Here is a 22,134-nt window from a genome sequence, read left to right on the forward strand (position 1 = left end):
ACTATTTGGCATTTACACCACCAATTAAAATACGATCGAGTTTGGAACAATTTCGACCTAGGAACTGCAAAAAGCCAAGTATCTGTCATATATTCACACACAATTTACACACACTTATTATAAAGCGTGAATAATGTTTCTTATTGTTCATTTAAATAATTTTTTTAAATATTCATAACTTCATTGAAACAATTTAAATTTGAAAAAATTCAATTGTATATGATAATTGAGTATTTGGGTAGGGTATGAGTATCCGATAATCCGATGGATATGGGGATGAGGATGAAATTCAATACCCGATGAGTATGGGTATGGGTATGAGGATGATTTTAATAAATGGGTATGGGGATGGATGTATGAAATCCGACCCATACCCTACCCATTGCCATCCCTACTCAAATTCATATTCAGATTCACAACAATTCATACATTTATACCACAACTTCTTGAAATTTGAATCACCATTTAAACTACCAAAGTGTGAAGGAGCATTCTGATTTATATGCCATTGACATAACCGGTTATGTGAATCTGGGAAAACCGTTTCAATGGCATTCATCATGACTTGACATTGATCTGAAAAGATAGTTTGCAGTTGCTTTCCATTCATAGAATCAATAAATGTTGTAAAAAACCATTCAAAAGAGCTTTCGGTCTCATCTGACATAAATGTCAAACCAAACATAACATTTTGCATATGGTGATTGATACCAACAAATGGAGCACAAATCAAATTATACTTTATTTGTTTTGTAGGTTGTATCAATCGACAATACATTACCAAAAAATTCGTAATAAACAGCACATCTATAATCCCTAAAGAAAAAGTTCATCACTCTATCTTCATCATCCAACTGAACATTCCAGTAAAAGTAATTCTTCTTATTCGCCTTATCTATAAAATATTTAATAAGCGCAGTGGCATCTCCATTCTCAACTTTTGTATGTTTTTTCAGTCGACTCATATGATCATATGCATTTTTTCTAATAAAACCTAAATTTTCTATCCCACATGCTTCATGTTCCATAAAAGAAACAGCATTGGAGACAGATATTCCAGCATTTACCATGGCTTCTAAAGTCTATTTTTTTGCATGTGATATATTGCGTGCCGATCTTAACAAGTGATTTTGATCAGATGAAAACATTTCATGGTTATGCTCCTCCACAAATCTACTCACCCACCATTCACTTTCTTTTTCCCTTGTGATCTTCAATTTCGCTTTACAGTTAGTTCTAGTGATCAACTTTTGATAAACTAGAATCCTTTTACTAGAATTTCTTTCGTCTTTTGAACCTTCACATGAACAAATAAATTCTTTGGACTGAAGTTCATTAGTATGAGAAAAACATCGTTGGTCACCCTTCCTCACACTAAAACCTTTGGCATGTGCATATTGACAATACAATAAATAGGCATCTTCCACACTATTCACAACCGTACCCACTAGTAGTTTACTCTTCAAAACATCAACAACCGAATTTTCATTTTGTACCTCGAAGTTTTCAACCACATGCTATTCAGTTTGCTCGTCATCTTCTTGATCGTAGTTTCCGTCCAACTCCTCAAGTGAAATTGGCTCGTTATCTTCCATATTCCAACTATGAAATCTGAAAAAACAATAGAAAATAAAAAATAATGAATAATACCAGTTATTTATATAACGAACGATTTCAATAAAACAACACATTGCAACCACTTCTATAAAATCATCTACTACATCTTCTCAATGCCTTAAATATGCAATCCCAAAATAAAAATAATTTATTCACTGATTTAAGTCACAGACACTTCTTAGTTTACTTTTATACAAAATATATAGTCAAATTTTGAAGTTTGAGTATTTAAAAAAATATTCACAGCCGACTTCCTTTTTTCTATGCACAAAGAAGCGTAAACAATATACAGTCACAAAGAAGAGTAAAAAAAAAATCACTTTAATGGCGAATCAGAATGCCGTGAACATTAATCTGTAAAAAAAACTCACCTTTAAAAGAAGCTGACGTCGTAACCGGTGGGAGGGAAATGGCGGCGAACAATGGATGCTTTTAGAGGAGACAAACGTTGAGGGAGAAATGTCTGGGAACGAGGAAGAAGTGTCTGTAAAAATTCTCGCACACTCCTTGTAAAAAAACCCACCTTTAAAGGAAGCTGATGTCCCAATTTTTAATCAATTGAGCAACGTTGGAGGTGTCAACTAATCTTTGCCAGGAGACTCCCGTTGAGGAAGAAGTGTCATGGAGGTGTACATTTTGGGTATTAAGGAGGTGAACGGCGGAAGTAGAACACAGGAGAAACAGGGTAGTCTACAATTCCAAAATAAAAGATGTACGTGGGAAGTGAAATTTTGAATTATTGGGCCAAACCCTAACCATAGTTATGACTTTTGTAATTTATTTATCTTTTTTGGTTATTTTTTGTTTAAAAATAAAAAGGAAGAAAAATTCCACGTGGCACAATTTGAGTGGATTCAGGCAGTGACTGTTGATGCACAATCGAATTATCCGCATTTTGGGTAGGTTTCTGAAACAAAGTTGGCAATTTGAATGAATCAAACCTAAATGGTTTGCCCACTCAACTTAGCAACAAATCATATTCCCTATAACATAAATTCTTTTGGTTATAAAGAAATACAAAGTGTGACAAAAAAGACAAATATTTGACCCTTTTCAAGACTTATGTGTACCACAAAAAAAGATCATTCTGTCGGGACACGGCATGTCTTGTCCTATTATGTTGATTCGCATAGTTTTAATTATCAATTTTGAAAACAACGGAGGAACAATGAGATATAGTTTAATAAAAAAATATGAACCTTACATTTTAAAACTTTGGGTTCTATCTTTAGAAGTTGTATAATATTCTCTATTTAGTTTCACAATTTTTTATTTACTTTTTGGAATTAGAAATAGTTATTTTAAGTATCCACTTTTCTATTTCCAAAAAAAAAAAAGGTTTTATAAAAATTTTGTTATTTTTATACTAATTTCTTCTCTCAATTTTGTTATTGATTTGATAAAAATTATTCTATTATCGACTATACTTTAACCCGTAATTATATTATTAAAAAGATTAATATGAATCTAATATGCTACCAACTCGTTCGAGAAACATCTACTTCAAAAAAATAAAAAAATAAAAAATGCTAAATATAGTGGTATAACTTATTTCCTTTATTCTTTTTAGAATTTTTAATTATAGTTAATTAACATTGATAAAAATCATATGCATATTCGAGGAATAATTTAAACCGGCATGCCATAAATTGTGCTTTTCAAGCCAATAATTTGAGCTAGAACTATGAGTTGTTCTTTCATACGATGATCTCATGGATCTTTATTCGTGAGACGGATCAATTATTTTCATATTTATAATAAAAATTAATATATTTAACATAAAAAGTAATAATTTTTCGTGGATGACCCATATAAAATATCTGTTTAACAAAATTGACACGTGGAACCGTCTCACATTAGTTTTTGTGTAGAACTATTCGCAGCATTTTATTTTTTATTTTTCTTCCCAGACAAAATCAAATATCATATTCTCAGGCATCCAATTGTGGTCAGCTGGCTTAGTTGTGTTCAAAGACTAGTTTTTTTTTTTTTTTTTTTAAATAAAAATAAAATTGTCGTTGTAAAATTAATTATCCATTATAAAACTACCAAAGTGTTTCAAGAATACATTTGAATAAATTACGAGTTACATGACAGTCAAGTATAATATCAGCTTCGAGTCGACTTGATTGAGCACATCTAAGTTTGCTACTTGTGCATTGGATGGATGATTAATTAATTAATTATGAAAATTTTAATTATCTTATGGTTTTTTGTTCTAATTTTTTGTATTAATTGGTTACTTAATGTTGTATTTTTATTTTAAAAAATTATTTTATAATATTTAATTTTTTTGCAATTAATATTATTTAAAATTTTATGTTATAATTTCTAAAAATTGTTAGTAATTAATATTTTTAATAAAATAATTTTTATTAGAGTAGGTCTCTTGTGAGATGATCTCACAAATCTTTATCTGTAAGACGAGTCAACTCTACCAATATTCACAATAAAAAGTAATAATCTTAGCATAAAAAGTAATACTTTTTCATAGATAACCCCAATAAGATATCCGTCTCACAAAATACGACTCGTGAGACCGTCTCACACAAATTTTTGTCCTTTTATTAAATATTCGAATTGAGTGTGTAGTTCATACAAAAAAGTTATTTGGAGTTTTTTGAATTTTGGGTAAATAAATTAATATTTTTTTGACATTACAATGATATGATAAAGCGATGACTACAAAAAAAATTTTAAATGAGTTCTTATCACCTTAAAATTATAATTCCATTTAATAATGATGATCTTGATCATTTATATTTTCATCTATTTTAAAAATTATCATAAATTATACTTTAAATTTTAAAAATAATTTAGATCGTTATCAATTTTAATATGATTACAATATAAAAAATATATATATAACTGAATTTTTGAACTAATATATTTATCTATTTACGATTTTAATATTAATATTTTATATTGTTAAATTTTTATTTTAATTCTTTATTTTATTTTATTAATAAATTTTTAATACAAATATGATATTACCATGTCACATCAATTAACAAAAATCTATAAATAATAATTATAATAGAAATTTGATTATATAATTGAGCAAAATCATACAAAAAAATACAATTTTTCGAATACATAAACTTCACTAAGTTTGTATTGATCTGGTTGAACTTCACACCGTCGCCGTCGTCTAAAAATGCTAATCGAAGGGAGAACCTCATGCTCTTTCCTCTTCGCCTTTGCACTCATCTTGCTCACCCTCTACACCACCTTATACCACCAGCTCCGCCGCCTTCCCTCTGCCGCAACTGCCCCTTTGAGTGACTGGAACACTCTCCACTACCGGGACGCATTTACTTCTGCCTCCAGCAATGAAACCGTCGCCGCCTACCTCCGAGACCTCACCCTCCACCCCCACCTCGCAGGGACTCCTTTGTCCCTCTCCACCGCTCTTTACGTCTACACCCACTTCCAATCCCTTGGCCTCACCACTCATTTCGTTAACTTCTCCTCCCTCCTGTCATATCCTAAGCACGCGTCCCTCACGGCTCACTTTGTCGATGGAACCATTCTGTCTGTCTCTCTGGAAGAGCCTAGTGTCCCGCAAAATGGAGCTGTGAGGCCGTACCACGCCTACTCCCCCTCCGGTTCAGCTTATGGTGAGGCTGTTTTCCTCAACTACGGCCGGGAGCAGGACTACAGCGAGCTAGCTTTGCTCGGGGTGGAGGTTAAGGACTGCGTGGGGATTTTACGCCGGGGTGGAGAGATGTCGAGGTATGAGGCTGTGGAGAATGCGGCGGCGCACGGGTTGGCAGCGGTGCTGATGTACACCGAGGGTGGTGATGATAGGTATAGAGAAGGGGTGGAGAGGGGGACTGTTATGAATGGGTTGGGGGACCCACTTAGCCCCGGGTGGGCCGGAGTTGAAGGTGGTGAGAAACTGGGCTTAAAGGATCCGAAGGTGATGGAGAAATTTCCGGGAATCCCTTCACTACCAGTGTCGGAGGCTGCGGCGGAGAGTATACTAATATCATTGGAGGAGGCTAAAGTGCCGTATGAGTGGAGGAAGATTTTCAAGAGTGGCGGTAGCACAAGTACGAAGGTGGGACCCGGCCCGATTATGCTCAATTTGACGTATGAGGTCAGTTGGATGATTTATGCTTGTCGCTTGATAATAACCAGAGACTGTGTTTTCAGCCAATGTTTGCGCTTTGCTTTCTTGATATTTTCAATTTTTATTTATGCAAAGGTGTCGATTGAATGGGTGTGCTCTGTATTTTGAATTATAAACCTGTGGGTGTACAGTCACTTACTTTTCTGATAAATATTTTACATTTCGAATGTTGATGTTTGTTCCAAATTTCCATTTGCATTTAGTTGATTCAAAGTGGGCCTCAGGAAAAGTGCTCTAATTGAAACTTGGAAAGACTTTTTGTTTTGCACTTTATTATATGTCTCCTGTGTTTGGAAACAATTAAAAATCCCACCACGAATGGATCATGCATCCAGCAGTTATTCAGGGTTTGAGCTCTTGTTTGCACTCTTATAAACAAACAACATGATGGAGTGAGCAACGATCAAAGGCCTTATGGCCTACAATTGGTTAGTGTCGATTACGTGATGTTCACATATGGACTGAGAATATTGATAAATGAATGAGAGCCGTATGGAATGGTCCACCATGTGTGTCGGTTTCTCAAGGAATGGACAATGTTGTCCCCGATCAGCTACACAAATTGTTGTGGAGTGACTGAAAAACTCAGAAGGCTCTTCCATCTAGGAAGTTGGTAGTCTTTTTGGTTTAGGCTCTCATCATGGGCTTATGTTCCAATGATTATGTTCCTTGTTTTTAGTGTGTGTGCTGTTTTGGCGGACAAATAAGTTTGTGGCTTTTGAGATTTTGATCAACTTTTTGAAAGTCAAGTTTCCGTATAAAATGAAATTATCTTCTTTTTATGACTAGCATATGTCCTAAGTTCGAGAAATATGCTGGAACCTTGTAATTGTGGAATGCGTTAATAATCACTTAGAGAATAATTTAAAGAGTTCTTTCTCTGTAACTAAAATCTAACCTCTGTAACACTGGTCTTCCATTCTACTTTCAGGGTGAACAAAAGACGACAAACATCCATAATGTTTTTGCAGTAATAAGGGGTACAGAAGAGCCAGATCGTTTTGTGCTTCTAGGAAACCATAGAGATGCATGGACATATGGTGCTGTCGACCCAAATAGTGGAACAGCTGCTCTACTTGACATTGCCCGTCGATATGCTCTTCTTATGCATTCAGGTTGGAATCCTAGGAGAACGATCGTTCTTTGCAGCTGGGATGCAGAAGAGTTTGGAATGGTACTTAATATCCGACCACCTATCATTGCCAGCATCTTTTACTCTCTGTACCTAAGCTTGGAATCATGCTGATGTATTAATGGACATTGTTTCTATGATTGAGTCGTTAAAAGTATATAAGTGGACATGCTTCTGTGATTGCAGTGTTCTATAATTCGGGCTAGGCGGCCGCCTAGGAAGCGCTAGGCGCCACTTGACAGCACCGAAATGGTTCTAGGCGGCCAACCTATGCGGCAAGGGCGCCTAGGCGGGCCTAGGCGTTAAAAGTTTTTTTGGGCTTTTAATTTTTGAAAGCCGAATTAAACTAGAACATGATATAAGAAAGAATTATAGGCTCGTACTTTTAATTTTTTGGGATTAAAAGCCCAATTAAAACCACGATTTGTTGGCTTGCGCTTGTCCTAACACGCCACTCTAATCTTCTTTATCTATCTACTTCTGCACACATAAGAAATCGAACCAGACCCTAAAGGTAATATTTTTCTTTATTTTGATATCTTTTGCATTGCCTATTATTCTGATCCGCCTTAAGTAGGAGGAATGAACCAAGTGTCAACTGAATTTTAATAAAGTTTGGCCGGAAATGTAATTTAAGAACCATTACAAGTCTCTTGATACCGTGGAATCTGCCTAGCGACGTCTAGTCCCCGCCTAGACGGTCTAGGGTCTAGGCGCTAGCGAATTTTATAACCATGTGTGATTGAGTGATGGTTTAACATCATATGTCATGAGTCTATGTAGTGATTGTGACCATCATAGTTGAAATTCTTGCGATGGGATTTATGGTTCATTCCAAATCAAATAGTTATAGGGTTGGCATTAATAAATTAATGCTGCATATTTTTTGAAATTGTGTTGTCTTGAGTTTGTGTACTCTGTACCCTCCTTTTGTAATCACGGCCATGCACTTTTGTTCTCTTTTCCTTTTGATACATGTGTACATTCTTGAAGTGATCAAACCACGCATGAGCTGCTTCTTCAAGTGTGATATCCATCTTATTGATTTAATTGGTTTCAGGTAGGATCAACTGAGTGGGTTGAACAAAACTATGCAAATCTTGGTTCAAAAGCAGTGGCTTATTTTAATGTGGACTGTGCGGTTCAAGGGTCTGGTTTATTTGTTAGTGCAACTCCTCAGCTAGATGATCTTCTTGTTGATGTTATGAAGAAGGTAAGTAGAGGGACTTAGATATGATAGTAAGTAGTAATAGCTTGTTGACTCCTTCAGTGATTGGTTTTGACATGATTATTATAATAATGTTAATTTTTCAGTATTTTCCTTCTGGCAATGTTTACTTTCTGCTCAGATTAAGGATCCTGACTCAGAGAATGCATTTTTATATGAACAATGGATGGCTGCCAACAAAGGCATCAATGTAAGTGGGTTAAGGCATGAACTCCAAAATTATGCAATGAAATTTTGATGCACCTCTTTGTATGTCTGAATCTTTGCGTGTGCCTATGTGTTAAGGTTTAATAATTTCGTTGGGACACATCCACAAAGCAATAGTATTTTTTTTAAAAAAAATGGTTTTGAACATAGTGATTGAGTCAAAGCCAGAGGTTCAAAATCCCTAGCATGCAAAAGTTCATATATTTCATGAGGTTATCTTGAGTGGTCTTTGTTCCCTAATGTCAGACCAGCATACATGTGTATTCATTGGATGTTAACTTTGAGTATATTTTTCTGTCATTGGCTTACACATCTGTGGGTGTGCGGAGGCATACATATTATTGTTGTAACTCTCATTAGCTTGACTTTGGAAAAGTGGTTTCTAATATTTTGTACTTAAATTCCTGACTTTTGTCTGATGACGCGAAGGGTTGTGTATTTAGAATTTATTCTGGATGTTGTCTTTGACAAGCGATGAAATGGCAAGATTGTTTGAGGAAAATTAAATGGATTACTTGCAGTCAATAATGGCTTGTCTAAAAGTCAATAATGGCTTATCTTTAGCTGAAGCCATTATTGATATATAATCAACTAAACTGCACGGGCTAAAGTCGGGTTAAGATGAGTAGAATTACTCTTGTGCAACCCATGATAATTCCAGGCATACTTTTAGTTCTTATATTGGATAATTATGTGCCTTTACAGCCTCTAGTAGTTCACAAATGTTCAATCATATTTATGTATATATTTATATTTATCTCATGGGTGGCCCCTTCTTTCCATTTCACTCCCTTCCACAATCTCTTGCTAGTCTGTTCCTTTAGCTACTGGCTTGGAAATTTATGGATTTAATTTGGTGTCCAGATTCAGAGACTGAGCAGAGTTGATTCAGATTTTGCTCCATTTTTGCAGCACGTGGGGATTCCTTCAGTTGATTTATACTTCGGAAGTGGTACCTCTTTTCTGCCCTGCGCTTCCCGTGCTTGCTGATTTACAAGAATTTGGATAGAATATACCGAGTCATTTTCTGTTATTTGAAGTGTATGTGTGTGTGTCTCATTCGTCTTAAACAACTTCCCTAAAGTCATATTCATTCTCGAGCAGATTTTCCTGTCTATCACACAGCTTTTGACTCCTATAGTTGGATGGCGAACTTTGGGGATCCCTCATTTCAACGGCACGTAGCAGGTAGTGTCTGGTTTTGTTTAATGTTTGCCTTTAATTGTCAGCAAATTCCGGTTTTAGTTACTTTCCAGCTCCTGTATCTTTTTCGGAGTCTTGTAAGTTTTCTGTGTCACGACTCTCGTCTCACTTTATTGTCGTCTTCTTCCTCTTTGGAATTCAGTGGCAGGAGTGTGGGGCCTAGTGACGCTTCATCTAGCCGATGATCTAATTTTGCCTTTTAACTATGTTTCATATGCTGCTGAATTACTGGTAATACACCATAGATTTTGCTCTGTAAAAGATTTCTATGTTTGTATATTCGTGCAATGGGGATAGCCTACTAAAAGAATTTAACTTCTGCTTGTAAATTAATATCTACTTTATAATGCCATATGACACATGTAGAACAATAGCTATTACTTTTGTAATATGGAGAGATTGATTGTTACCCGTTTCTGAAAAGCTCTTGTTCCATGTCTTACAAAAATTCGTGTGTTTGTTAGCTTTTAGGTACGTGTCCATTGTGCTCGTGTAGTTTAACAGACATGTATTTTGTAGGAGTACGAAAATGTCTTAAACAACTTGTTAGAGGGAAACGTATCATCACAACCCATAGCCGCTGCCATCGAAGAATTTGCTCACGCTGCTGCGGACTCTGAGGGGGAAGCCAAGGTTAGATGAAGAAACTACTTTCAATGCCCCATTCTGAGACCTCGAATACAAACTTTCTTCACTTATTTGAAGTTCACGTTCTTTGAAGTTGGAAAAGGAAATGTAATGTGGGATGAGTTCGTTATTGTGATATGATTTCACTGCAGAAACTTAGAGGGGATCAGAGCCTGGATGACTTTTCTATACTGCGGAGGCGCATATTGAATGATCGACTGATGCTTGCTGAAAGAGGATTTACAGACTCAGAAGGGCTCACCGGACGGCAATGGTTCAAGCATCTTGTGAGAACACACTTCAAATGCTGAACTGGTTTGCAATCACAATTCTGCATTTTTTGTGCGTTTCTCAAGGAAAATGGACACGCAAATATCAAAACATAAATGAGTTTATAACCACCGTCACAGCCGGTGCCCAAGTTTAGGGGACAAATTTTCAAATCATATATCTTATAGGGATCAAAACTTAAATCGTCTTTTATAATATGTACATTTTGTTAGCTGTTCCACATCGGTCTCATAAAATACCTGGAAGTTGTATATATGGGCTAGGACAATCCTCCCCTCTTGAGCTAGCTTTTGGGGTTGAGTTAGGTCCAAGTTCTAATCTTAACTTGTTAGTTGTCCCACACCGATTGAATAAAATACCTGAGAGTTGTATATATGGGATTGGACAATCCTCTCTTTTTTAGCTAGCTTTTGGGGTTGAGTTATGTCCAAGTAACTTGTTAGTTGTCTCACATCGGTTGGATAAAATACCCGAGAGTTGTATATATGGGCTTGGACGATCTTCCACTTTTGAGCTAGCTTTTAGGGTTGAGTTAGGTCCAAGTTCCAATCTTAACATGATATCAGAGCTCAGGTTTCACCATTATGTGTTGGACCACCCGTTCTGCCTATAGTTGGGTCATTTGTAAACTTCACGCTCCAGATGTTTATTCCTGGGCATGAGGGGGTGTGTTAGTTGTTCCACATTGATTGGATAAAATACCTGAGAGTTGTATGTATGGGCTTGGACAATCTTTCCCTTTTGAGCTAACTTTTGGAGTTGAGTTAGGTTCAAGTTCCAATCTTAACACATTTATTGGAAAAAAAAAGAATTATCTACACCCCCCTCCCCAGTCCATTTTTATAAGGCTCTATGATTGAGTCATCTAGTGTTTTGGAATAATCATTTGGTGAATGGGACGACATAGGCACATTATCATCCGAGATATGATGTGTGGTGTTGGATATTTGCCATTCGATTCTTACGTGATTGAGGTTGTTTAATGCAAGGTTTATGGACCTCGTGGTGATCCCGAAAGCAAGATTTCGTTCTTTCCGGGAATAGCAGATGCAATATCTCCGAGAACGAAGGAAGAAAAGAGGGAGGCATTACTTAGGCATGAGATATGGAGAGTTGCAAGGGCCATTCAAAGAGCTGCGTATACTTTGAGAGGTGAATTAACTTAATATTTTCAAGATTGTGTGGCAAAATGATGTGTATAACTAACTCCTTCACAGTAAAATGAAAGAATGCTTTTTATGTCTAAAAAAGGAAAAGCTCTTTTATATCGTTTCACATGAAATGAACACACAAATACACGCACATATAGTGCCGCTTGTTTCAAATCTAACAAAAAAAAAATAAAAATAAATATTTGATCTTGGAATATGCAATCGCTTGCCAACTCAAATATATTTATGTTGTAAAAGAAATTAAAGATTAACTAAAATATGATGCAAATATAAGCAAAATCAAATTATCAAAAAGATTATATGTCTGATATATTTACATATACAAAAAGTTCCTGAAAATGTTAAAGTATGATGTTGCAAAAAATTGATATAATAACAATTTTTTACCATATTTCAAAATATTTGATTATGATTTCTTTCATTACTTGATTACCTTGATCTTTGATTATTTTGACATTTTACAATATCACAATATGCTTCTTTGGATGTCTTTCGACATAAGGATGACAATGAATTATGTTTGGGTAAAATTTTATATTCTCCTTCTTCATATTCGTCAGAGTATTAGATATCAATACTCTATTCAAATATCTTATTACTTTCCATAATTGCATTTTTTTCAAATTTTGAATTATTTCGAATATGCTATCAAAATTTAGTAAATTGTTGAGAACTATAAGGAAATAAAATTAAATATAAAAATTAGCAAAATAAACATTACAGAATAATAACAAAATATTAGAAACAAGTTATTCTAACATCATTATCCTACAAAAATAACATAAATTCTATACTAATAATTTTTTATTCAATCCAAGTAATATCATTCAACAAAAGTATATCAATGGGCTGGGTATGAGTCGGTCTACATCCTCATTTGTTATATTTATACACGTCTACATTCTCATTTTCATCGGCTATTCAATTTCATTCTCACCTACATACTCGTCTACAACCTCATTTGTTATATTTATCTCCGTCTACATTCTCATTTTCATCGGCTATTCAATTTTATTCTCATCCACATACTCGTAAGAGTATTATANAACTATGAATATTTATTAAATTCTTGAAAACAACAAGGAAATAAAATTAAATATAAAAATTAGAAAATTTAACATTATAGAAAAAATAACAAAATATTAAAAACAATTTATCATTATATCATTATCTTACAAAAATAATATCAATTCTATATTAATAATTTTTTTCATTTCATCCAACTAATATCATTCAACATAAACATATCAATGAGTTGGGTTTTTTTTTTGTAAGATTTCATATTCTCCGTCTTCATCCTTATTTGTTATATTTATTTTCGTCTATATCCTCATCTTCATCGAATATTCAATTTCGATATCATCCTCATACTCATTAGTGTATTAGATATCCATTACTTACCAAAATATCTTATCATTTATAATCGTATTTTCTCAAATTTTGAATTATTTCGAGTACGCTATAAATATTTATTAAATAGTTGAGAACGATAATGAAATAAAATTAAACATAAAAATTAGCAAATTAAATATTATAAAATATAACAAAATGTTAGAAACAATTTATCATAACATCATTAGCCTACAAAAATAACATCAATTCTACGCTAATAAATTTTTTATTTCATCAAACTAATATCATTCAACAAAAGTATATTAGAATTAACATCATAACCAAAAAATCACACACACACACACACACATATATATATTATTAAATATTAATGAATATATAAATTTGATCGGATATTCGGGTCAGATATAAATAAAAAATTTTAAAACCCGCCTCCATCCACATACTCGAAAATCTCCATACCCCATTACCCATTTATTTAATCGGGCAAAAAATCTTCTTCATACTCTCCTCCATTCGGATCAGGTATCAGATTCTCCGTCAAGGTTCGGAAGAAATTGTCATCTGTATTCTGACGCCTATTTTAATTAAAAAAAATCAAATATTTATCTATAAATATTCACATTTCACAAATTATTTTAAACATCTAAACATATTATTCTACATCATAAATTTCTTCAAAAATATTCTCTCTACTATTTTCATTATCTCAATTTTATTTTTAATATTTTTTTTTCTAAAATCATATTTTGTTCCGAAATAGATGAAAATAATAGAGGTTTTTTTTAGAAATTTCATGAATTATCCAAAAATGCCAGAAGAAAACCGAGGATTTCATGATTATCTCCGGGCAAATTTTTTGAAATACGTGACAGTCATGTGCATCACCAACTTCGTGCTGACTTAGTTGAACATATTTGATCACAATACAACAACAATATTTGAATTAGTATTTTACAACTTATCTTCACATTTAATTATATGTTTTTTTTAAAATTTTATCCAAATGTGATTTATTTTTATATGTTGTATTCCTTCATTCAAATTTATAATAAAATTTTAATTTTAAATAAATGACATTTATAAAATAAGATAAAATAATTTTACGTAATAAATATAATTATAAATAATATTATTATTTATATCAATTATTATTCATTTAAATTGTGTAAATAAATTTGAAATTGTATTTATTTGATATAAAATAAGAATAAAGATGAATGAGTGGATAACGAGACCTACAAAAATAATGAGTGTTAATGTTAAAATGAATGTGAGATAATTAATATATGTGTTAATATAAAATATATGTGACATGTGGAGCTCACGATTTTTGATGAGATGATAAATATTATACCGTGAACTAACGTGGATACACATAGTGACTTAACTATATATTGGGTTATGTTTTCTAATGAAACCTTCTTTTTTCCCATTAGCAGGTAGTTTTGATTTATTTAATTTTTAGTGACAAATGGATATTTTAAACTTTAATAATATATATATAATTCTTTCGGGAATAATCAAATTACGAACTAGGATTATCGTAAAAGATAATGTGAAATTGGTCTGAAATTTTAGTTTAATTAGGCAATTTGAATATAACAGGAGTATATGTATTTATGTTTCTTGAAAATAAACATTTTATCTTTAGCAAGTAAAAATAGCAAGACAAGTATATTTAGTTTTTTTTTGGATTATATTAAAAAACAAAAAAAAAAATTCTTAAATAAATTTGGGAGAAACTAATTTTGTTGTGTGAAAAAAATGAGCGAAGTAAGGAAAAAAAACTTTCAGTTGTTGTTCAGAAGTTCGATAATATCAAGATGAACGCTAGAGAATCAATAAATGAATTCGATGAAAGTGTAAGCTGCATCGTAAACGAACTGAATGCACTAAGAATGGTGCACTCAAACAAAAAGATTTCCTTAAAAGTGATGCGTGGCTTTCTCAAAGCATGAGATGTCAAAACTATGGCCATGAGAGAATCAAAAGACCTGAACAAGGTGGAACTACATGACCTATGAATTCGAGATGCAAACCAGAGAAGGTGAGCCAATAGTTCCATCAGTTACAGCTGCTCTAATTGCACTGAAACTGGAGCCAACAGTTTCAATTGAGAAGTCAGCTGAACCACTGAGTAATGACGCAATGTCATTATCTGTAAAGAAATTCGGGAAATTCATGAGAAAGAATCAATGTTCTTTCCAAAGAAACTATCACATGAATGAATCAAAATAAGAACCAAATGCGTGCTTTAACAGCGGAAAGACTGGTAACTTAATTGCTGATTTTCCAAAATCGAAAAAGGACAGCAAGAGATCAGTTGAAAAGTGTAAAAAACCCTTCGAGCACAGAAGAAGATTCAAGAATTAAAAGAAGTCATCTAGAAGAAAGCATGAAGAACTGGTAGCTGAAGAGAACAAGTCAAAATAGGCTGAAACTGACAGCGAAACAACGGAAACTGAGAGTTCAAGTACCGCAAGCTAGCTATCTCCTTTGAGTAAGCTAAGGCTAGGCAAACTGATGATTCAAATGACACAGCTGATAGTTTCAAATCAGTTGAAAGCTTAAATGTCAAAGAAGAGATTGCAAAGTTAATAGCTGAAAAAGATGAAAGTAATTATTTGATTCAGCAGTTGAGATTAGAAAACTCTAGACTGACCGAAGTGATTCAAGCTTGGAATACGTCGTCAGTCAAGTTGAATGAAATGCAAGGGTCACAGAAACCAGTTGGGGGTAAGACTTGTTTGGGATTCAATAGCCAAGATGAACCCTCAATTAGCGGTACAATGCCAAAATTGAATACGAGCAAAGTGAGGTATATTCACTTTGTTAAATCAGTTATAGTACATAAACAACCTGAGTTCAGTAAGTCGGTTGAGCATGTGAGAACCCGGAATTTCCGAAGCAAATCATGTAAGAAATAAAACTCGAAATTAAGCTCAAAACTTTAAGCTTAACTATAAAAATCAACTATAAACTTAAATTTCCAGCTAACACGGCTCGAGGAAGTAACTCAAAAGCTCGAAGATTAACTCAAAGGGGGTCTACGCTACAAGACAACCACAACAATCAAAGAGTCATCACTGGAAGATTAAACCCTCAGCTCAAAGACTCGATAATCTAGCTCAAGGAAGCTCAACCTTTCTTGTCCTAAAAGAACCAAAAAGGGAGCTAAGGGAGAACTAAAGGAATGAACAAATTTAATGTGTAGGAAATAACTCTTGAGTTGATCAATATGACCTTTGAGTTGGATAGCATTTGACCACATTGAAGGCTTGTCTTAGGCACCAAGTGGACGGCCAAATGGGGAGGGGAAAAGGCCAATTGTCACCTATAAAAAGGACATGCCATGCTGAAGAAATCACACCCAAAAAGGCCACAAGAAAATCGGTCACCTCCACATCCAAATACCCTCTCGGCTGCCACTAGCGAGGAAGAAGAAAGAAGTGTTGTGCCTGCAATCTCGTGCTATAATCGCCAACAATATTATCGTGAAAACCCTGTCCAAATTTCGATCACCACCTGTCCGAGCTTCAGCAACCTTCGCACAACCGAGTTCGGCAAGCGTCACATTATACCGTTGAATTCCGGTAAGTGGGTTTTTGTTATATACTTTTCTTGTAAACTTAAACTTTGTATAAATATATCATGACATGCTTGTATATGTGTCCATTTTTGAAAAATGCAATTTTAAAATCTCGATCGATGTACGATATGTTCTTTCTGGTTTCGATTTTCTTTGATTCCACCGAGTCCTTTCACAATTCTACTAAGTTCTGTTCGATAAATCTGATTCTGTGGTACACTGTTAAAATTCGAGTCGGATATAGAACGACGATTGTAATTCTTTATGGCCCTCATAAGTGGGTATAAAACCGTGTTATGTCTGGCCCCCATCAGTGGGTATAAAACTATATTCTGGCTCATCCCTTAGATGACTAACATATGGGGGACAATTTGACCATGGAAAATGAGATGAGTAACAGTGTTGTGTTTGTTTTGATTTTTTCTATATTGTCTGATAATCTCTGCCTTATATTTCGAATTTGATTCGGTTCAGTTATGATAAGTCAATATAATAAGTTTTGAAAGTCTGTTAAAAAGATGCCTTGAAAATTATCTCTATATGTATTTGTGAAATCAATCGGCCCTCACTTGCTAAGTGTTTTCTAAAGCACACACCCTTACATCTGAAAGAAGATTGGTTACGGTACCCGCATGCGCAACGGAAGTTTCAAAATCAAATTTTACAAGCAAAAATTCGAGCACCTCACTTTGATGTGTAGCAAATAACATAAAACACAAAATGTTATACATAGTATGTTTTTTTTAAAAAAAATTACCTATCAATCACAAAGGATCGATGATGGCTCCAACTAAGTTGTTAAACAACTTAGCTCTTCAATGGCTAGACAATCTACAAGCTTCCTATGAGCACTCCTTGCTCAAAAATCAAGCTCACCACCAACAAGAAAGATCCCCTCTAATTTTGCATTAGAAACATTAGAGGATTCTCTAGGTATCGAATGATAGTGCATGCAAGAACCATTAAATTATGGTTAGCGTACAATACGGTCCCTTGATCTCATATATCCCGACCGATTCAACAACTATTGGTATATCGAGAGTTGTCAAAGAATCGATAATATGTGTCATGTCGCAGTTGTATCGATGGTGTAATCTATGAAACCCCTTTCATAATTACCACCAACACTCTGATCAGAGATTTCAAACTACATACACATAGGATATCCATACCCGAAGGTAAGCGGTGAATCCTCGACTACAATGCATCGACTCTTATATGTTTCGACAAAACACCCAACCTTGCCACCTGATGACCTCATATGAGTCGGTAAAGAAGTCAAAGTGCAATGCTAGCATATAGAGTCTTAATGTTGTCCCAGGTCATAAGGACTAATGATGTACAACCATAAACTAGGACGTTTCCACTCGATAAGTGAGAACCACTTGGAAAGTCCTTTATGGAGGGTTGTTCGGTGCACTCTATATGGAGCACGTATCTGCATGCTCGGACATCACAATGTCCCCTACCAATGAAACATGGTACTCACTTCGCAGATACTAGTCTCAAGCTCGAGTGGCCTTTATCCTTCTTAGCGGCGGCTGAATCGACTAGGAACTGTTTAGACTATACAGTATTACAAATATGAGTTTCATGATACTCATCATATGAGCATCTCATATTCTTTCTACTATTTGTATATTCAAGGACTTTATCTATGCAACTGGCATGGGTATATAGATAAAGATGTGCCAAAACAATAATTTCAAATATTATTAAAATAAAGATTGCTTATACATAGAGTTTCAACGTGAACTCTCGGCTAACACTTGGCTCGACGGACACCTACTCTAACAACATCTCTCCCCAGATAAGATTGAGGAACAAGTGAATGATGAAGATCAAGAGGCGTTCTGGGGTTGGTGATCATATCGAAAGATCAATGATCAAGATTTTACATTTTTCTTTTTGTATTTCTCTTCCGCAAAACTGTTGATGTAATTTTATTCCATTGTCATCGTAAAGACAATATTTATTTATGAAAAAGACTGGTTTGTATTGGCTATTTGCTACGAGGCTTATTGTTTTCAAGCAATTGTTAAACAATGTCAGATGTCACCGACGCCTTGGTCTTGGGGCGTGACATTTAAGTGATCTCAGAGCCGCCAAATTCATAATCCCGCTGGGATTTTGATAGAAAAAATTTGAGGAATCAAATTTTGGCAAAAGCCTAGTGCATTCCTACTTGAAGAAAACTGTAATGTACCGTAACTTTAAAACCACTTAAAAATTTGCGGAAAATAAAATTTTTCTTATTTAAATAGTAAACCTTTGCCTTCTGAATTTAAATAAAATTATCGACTAAATTCTTGAAAATAATCTAATTACAAAATATTTCCATGGCATAAAAAAATATCATTCCTCACTAAAGTAAAAGCATTATCCAAAACGAGCATTTGAAATACTTGTTTGCCAACAAAATTTTAAATAAATAAAAATCAGAGTAAATGTTTAACGTGTATAAAATCTTTTCATAAACTGGGCGGTCCTCGGGTTTGCAATGCACACAGTCCGAGCCAACTCACTGGTCCCCGCCTCTTGCCTCCTCATACTCGTCCTCACCTGCATCGATCAAGTATAGTGAGTCTAAAGACTCAACATGTATAACCTGAGAATAGCAACTATTATATAATAAAACCACATGTATTTTAAAGTAGCACATACATACTTAAACCCTGAATATACTTACATAAACATAGACGTGCCACCATTTCATAAACATTTACATAAACGTGCTTGAATCATACATACTTAAACATGCATAATCATCATCATTTTGCGTAGAGATATGTTTCAAAGCAAGTGACCCATAACATAATGCGACTGTTCAGACTAAACTACAGTATTGGGCTGACAGGGATCATCACAGCCTTTCGACCGAACGTCCACTTCCACATACTTAAGATCCCCAGTCATGCTTTACCAGGTGGATTGGTCTCTGGTCACGTCCTGATCAAAACCCGGTCATGCTTTACCGAGGTGGAAAGGTCCCCGGACACGTTCTCCGGCTTCAAAACCCGTTCATAATTGGTCACAAGACAATTCGCATACCTCAAAAACATAAAATATTTTCTTTTTGCACGTCGAATATACACACACATGATGCATGCCTGCCCAAGATAAAAATATCCAGATTACCTGGCGCTCAGGCGGTAACATTTTACAGCTCGGACGTGTTCCGTCCAGAAGGCTTGGCGCTCGGGCGGTAACATCTTACCGCTCGGGCGCTGCCCAGCTTGCTGAAAACATTTTGAAGAACACATTTTTGAGCAGTCACACGAGAAAAATCATAATTCACTTGTCCCTTGTCCAAAAATTACGAATTTACTATCAAATCAAAGATATCAAAAAGTACTACGTTTTATATGTTGAAAGTTTTTCCAGAAAACCGAACGAACAGTCGCAGGATTCGAAATGACAGCAAAATCGATTTTTGAGATCTTAAAACTTGTTCAAAATCGTTTCAAACATCAACACTCAAATTTTTGCATAACATACACGAATTTTTACATACAATATGCATCAAAATATTTATTATGATAAGATGCGAAAAATGAAAGATTATACATGTCTTGATGATTATACTCACGAACGACAAATAACGAAGCGAGGATGGGCGAGAACCGATCCGAGACAACTTGTGGCACGATTCTTGATGCTAAATACACATGAGTTTGCTGAAAGAAATCAAAGGGGAAAGGATGGTTGGTGGAGCACTTTAAGAACCCTAGTTCTATAAAAAAGAGAGAAAATGCAAGTGTGTGTGTGAGTGTGTGCCGAGTGAGTGTGTGTGTGTGTGCGTGTAAGTTTGTGTGTGTGTATAGATTAGGGAGTTAATTAGGGGATAATTAGATTAATAAAAATACTAATAACCAATTAACAACCCCTAATTTAAAATAAAATACACAAGTGCTAAACTTTCAAGATTTAAAATTCCCCAACTATTCAAATTAGTATTTTTGAAAAGTTTAAAATGTTAAAAGCACCTAATAAATTAAATTATGTTTTAAAATGCTTAAAATTTCATAAATCATTAAAATATCAATTTTCTTGACTTGAATTAAAATACCACATTATTCATAAATCTCCTAAATCGTCATCGGTCTTTTTTTCCGATCCCGTATCGAATATTCACCTGAAACATAAAACTCAAGAAAACGTTTTAACGTGCATCAAATAAACATGTAATAACTTAAAATAATGTAAATCATAAATCATGCATCGTTAAAATCATTTCAAAATTAAATAAATAATTTAACAATTTAATAAATGCATGGGTTTACGTGTACTGATTTTGAGCTCTACAATTCCTCCCCCCCCCCTTAAATAAATTTTGTCCTCGAAATTAAATCTTACCAAACAACTCTGGGTAGCGACTTCTCATATCTGCTTCGGCCTCCCAAGGGGCCTCCTCCACTGATTGATTCAGCCACTGGTTTGACCAACTTGGTCACTTTGTTCCGAAGTCTCCGCTCCTGTTTGTGTAGAATTCGGATAGGTCTTTATTCATATGACAAATTTGGAGTAAACTGCAACGACAGAAAACTCAAAACATGCGAATGATTTTGCATATACTTCATAAGGATCGAAACGTGGAACACATTGTGTATTCCAGCTAGATTCGGCGGTAGAGCTACACGACAAGCAAGTGTCCCAACTCTGTCAAGAATTTCTAATGGTCCAATGAATCTCGGCTACACGACAAGCAAGTGTCCCAACTCTGTCAAGAATTTCGAATGGTCCAATGAATCTCGGACTTAGCTTGCCTCTCTTCCCAAACCTCATAACACCCTTCATGGGTGCTATCTTCATGAATACGTGATCTCCTACGGAAAATTCGAGATCCTTTTTTCTCTTGTCAGCATAACTCTTTTGACGACTCTGGGCGATCTTCATCCTGTCTTGGATCTTGACCACCACGTTTGTAGTCTGCTGAACAATCTCTGGGCCAAGTTCTGATCTCTCACCGACTTCATCCCAATGAGTCGGCGATCTGCACTTTCTTCCATACAGTGCTTCGTAGGAAGCCATACCTATAGATGATTAAAAAATGTTGTTGTAAGTAAACTCCACTATGGGTAGTTTCGATTCCCGATTCCCATGGAAATCGATCACACAAGATCGCAACAAATCTTCCAAAATCTAAATCACTCGCTCAGACTGGACATCTGTCTGAAGGTGGAATGCCGTACTGAATAGTAACTTCTTCCCCGTAGCTGCATGTAAACTCTTTCAAAAAGATGATGTGAATCTCGGGTCCTTGTCAGACACAATAGAAACTGGGATCCCGTGCAATCGGACTAACTCTCGGATATAAAGCTCTGCATACTGAGTCATGGAGAAAGTCATCTTCACCGGTAAGACATGTGCCAATTTAGTAAGTCGATCCACTATAACCCAAATAGAATTAGATCCTCTGACTGACCTCGGCAATCCAAAAACGAAATCCATGGTGATATTCTCCCATTTTTACTCGGGAATAGGGAGTGGCTTAAGCATCCCTGCTGGCCTCTGATGCTCTGCTTTCACTTGCTGACAATTGAGAAATTCAGATACAAATCGGCGGATGTCCCGCTT

General features: G+C 34.8%; 1 protein-coding gene and 1 long non-coding RNA gene across 5 annotated transcripts in view; both read left to right on the top strand.

Moving 5' to 3' along the window:
* Nucleotides 1-1,557, top strand: part of LOC140962569 (uncharacterized) — a 5,784-nt gene extending 4,227 nt beyond the window's left edge. Inside the window, exon 3 of the long non-coding RNA XR_012172582.1 lies at nt 1,526-1,557. This is a non-coding gene — a long non-coding RNA (uncharacterized lncRNA). The remainder of the gene's footprint in view (nt 1-1,525) is intronic.
* A 3,141-nt stretch (nt 1,558-4,698) lies between these two features.
* Nucleotides 4,699-11,809, top strand: LOC140963071 (probable glutamate carboxypeptidase AMP1). Of its 4 annotated transcripts, none has more exons than XM_073422289.1 (11): nt 4,700-5,719; nt 6,684-6,926; nt 7,945-8,097; nt 8,234-8,302; nt 9,184-9,271; nt 9,424-9,507; nt 9,665-9,753; nt 10,042-10,155; nt 10,302-10,436; nt 11,430-11,634; nt 11,669-11,809. In XM_073422289.1, the coding sequence occupies exons 1-10, from the start codon at nt 4,775-4,777 to the stop codon at nt 11,604-11,606; spliced, it is 2,097 nt and encodes a 698-aa protein (XP_073278390.1). In that variant the 5' UTR covers nt 4,700-4,774; the 3' UTR covers nt 11,607-11,634; nt 11,669-11,809. The 4 variants fall into 4 exon arrangements, with proteins under 4 accessions (XP_073278394.1, XP_073278390.1, XP_073278391.1 ...); XM_073422290.1 differs by having other exon boundaries at nt 9,190-9,271; XM_073422292.1 differs by lacking the exon at nt 11,669-11,809 and having other exon boundaries at nt 10,302-10,464; nt 11,430-11,632.
* Nucleotides 11,810-22,134: the final 10,325 nt, after the last annotated feature.

The sequence above is a fragment of the Primulina huaijiensis genome, chromosome 17 (genome assembly GCF_012295235.1).
Source record: "Primulina huaijiensis isolate GDHJ02 chromosome 17, ASM1229523v2, whole genome shotgun sequence".
Lineage (NCBI taxonomy): Eukaryota > Viridiplantae > Streptophyta > Magnoliopsida > Lamiales > Gesneriaceae > Primulina > Primulina huaijiensis.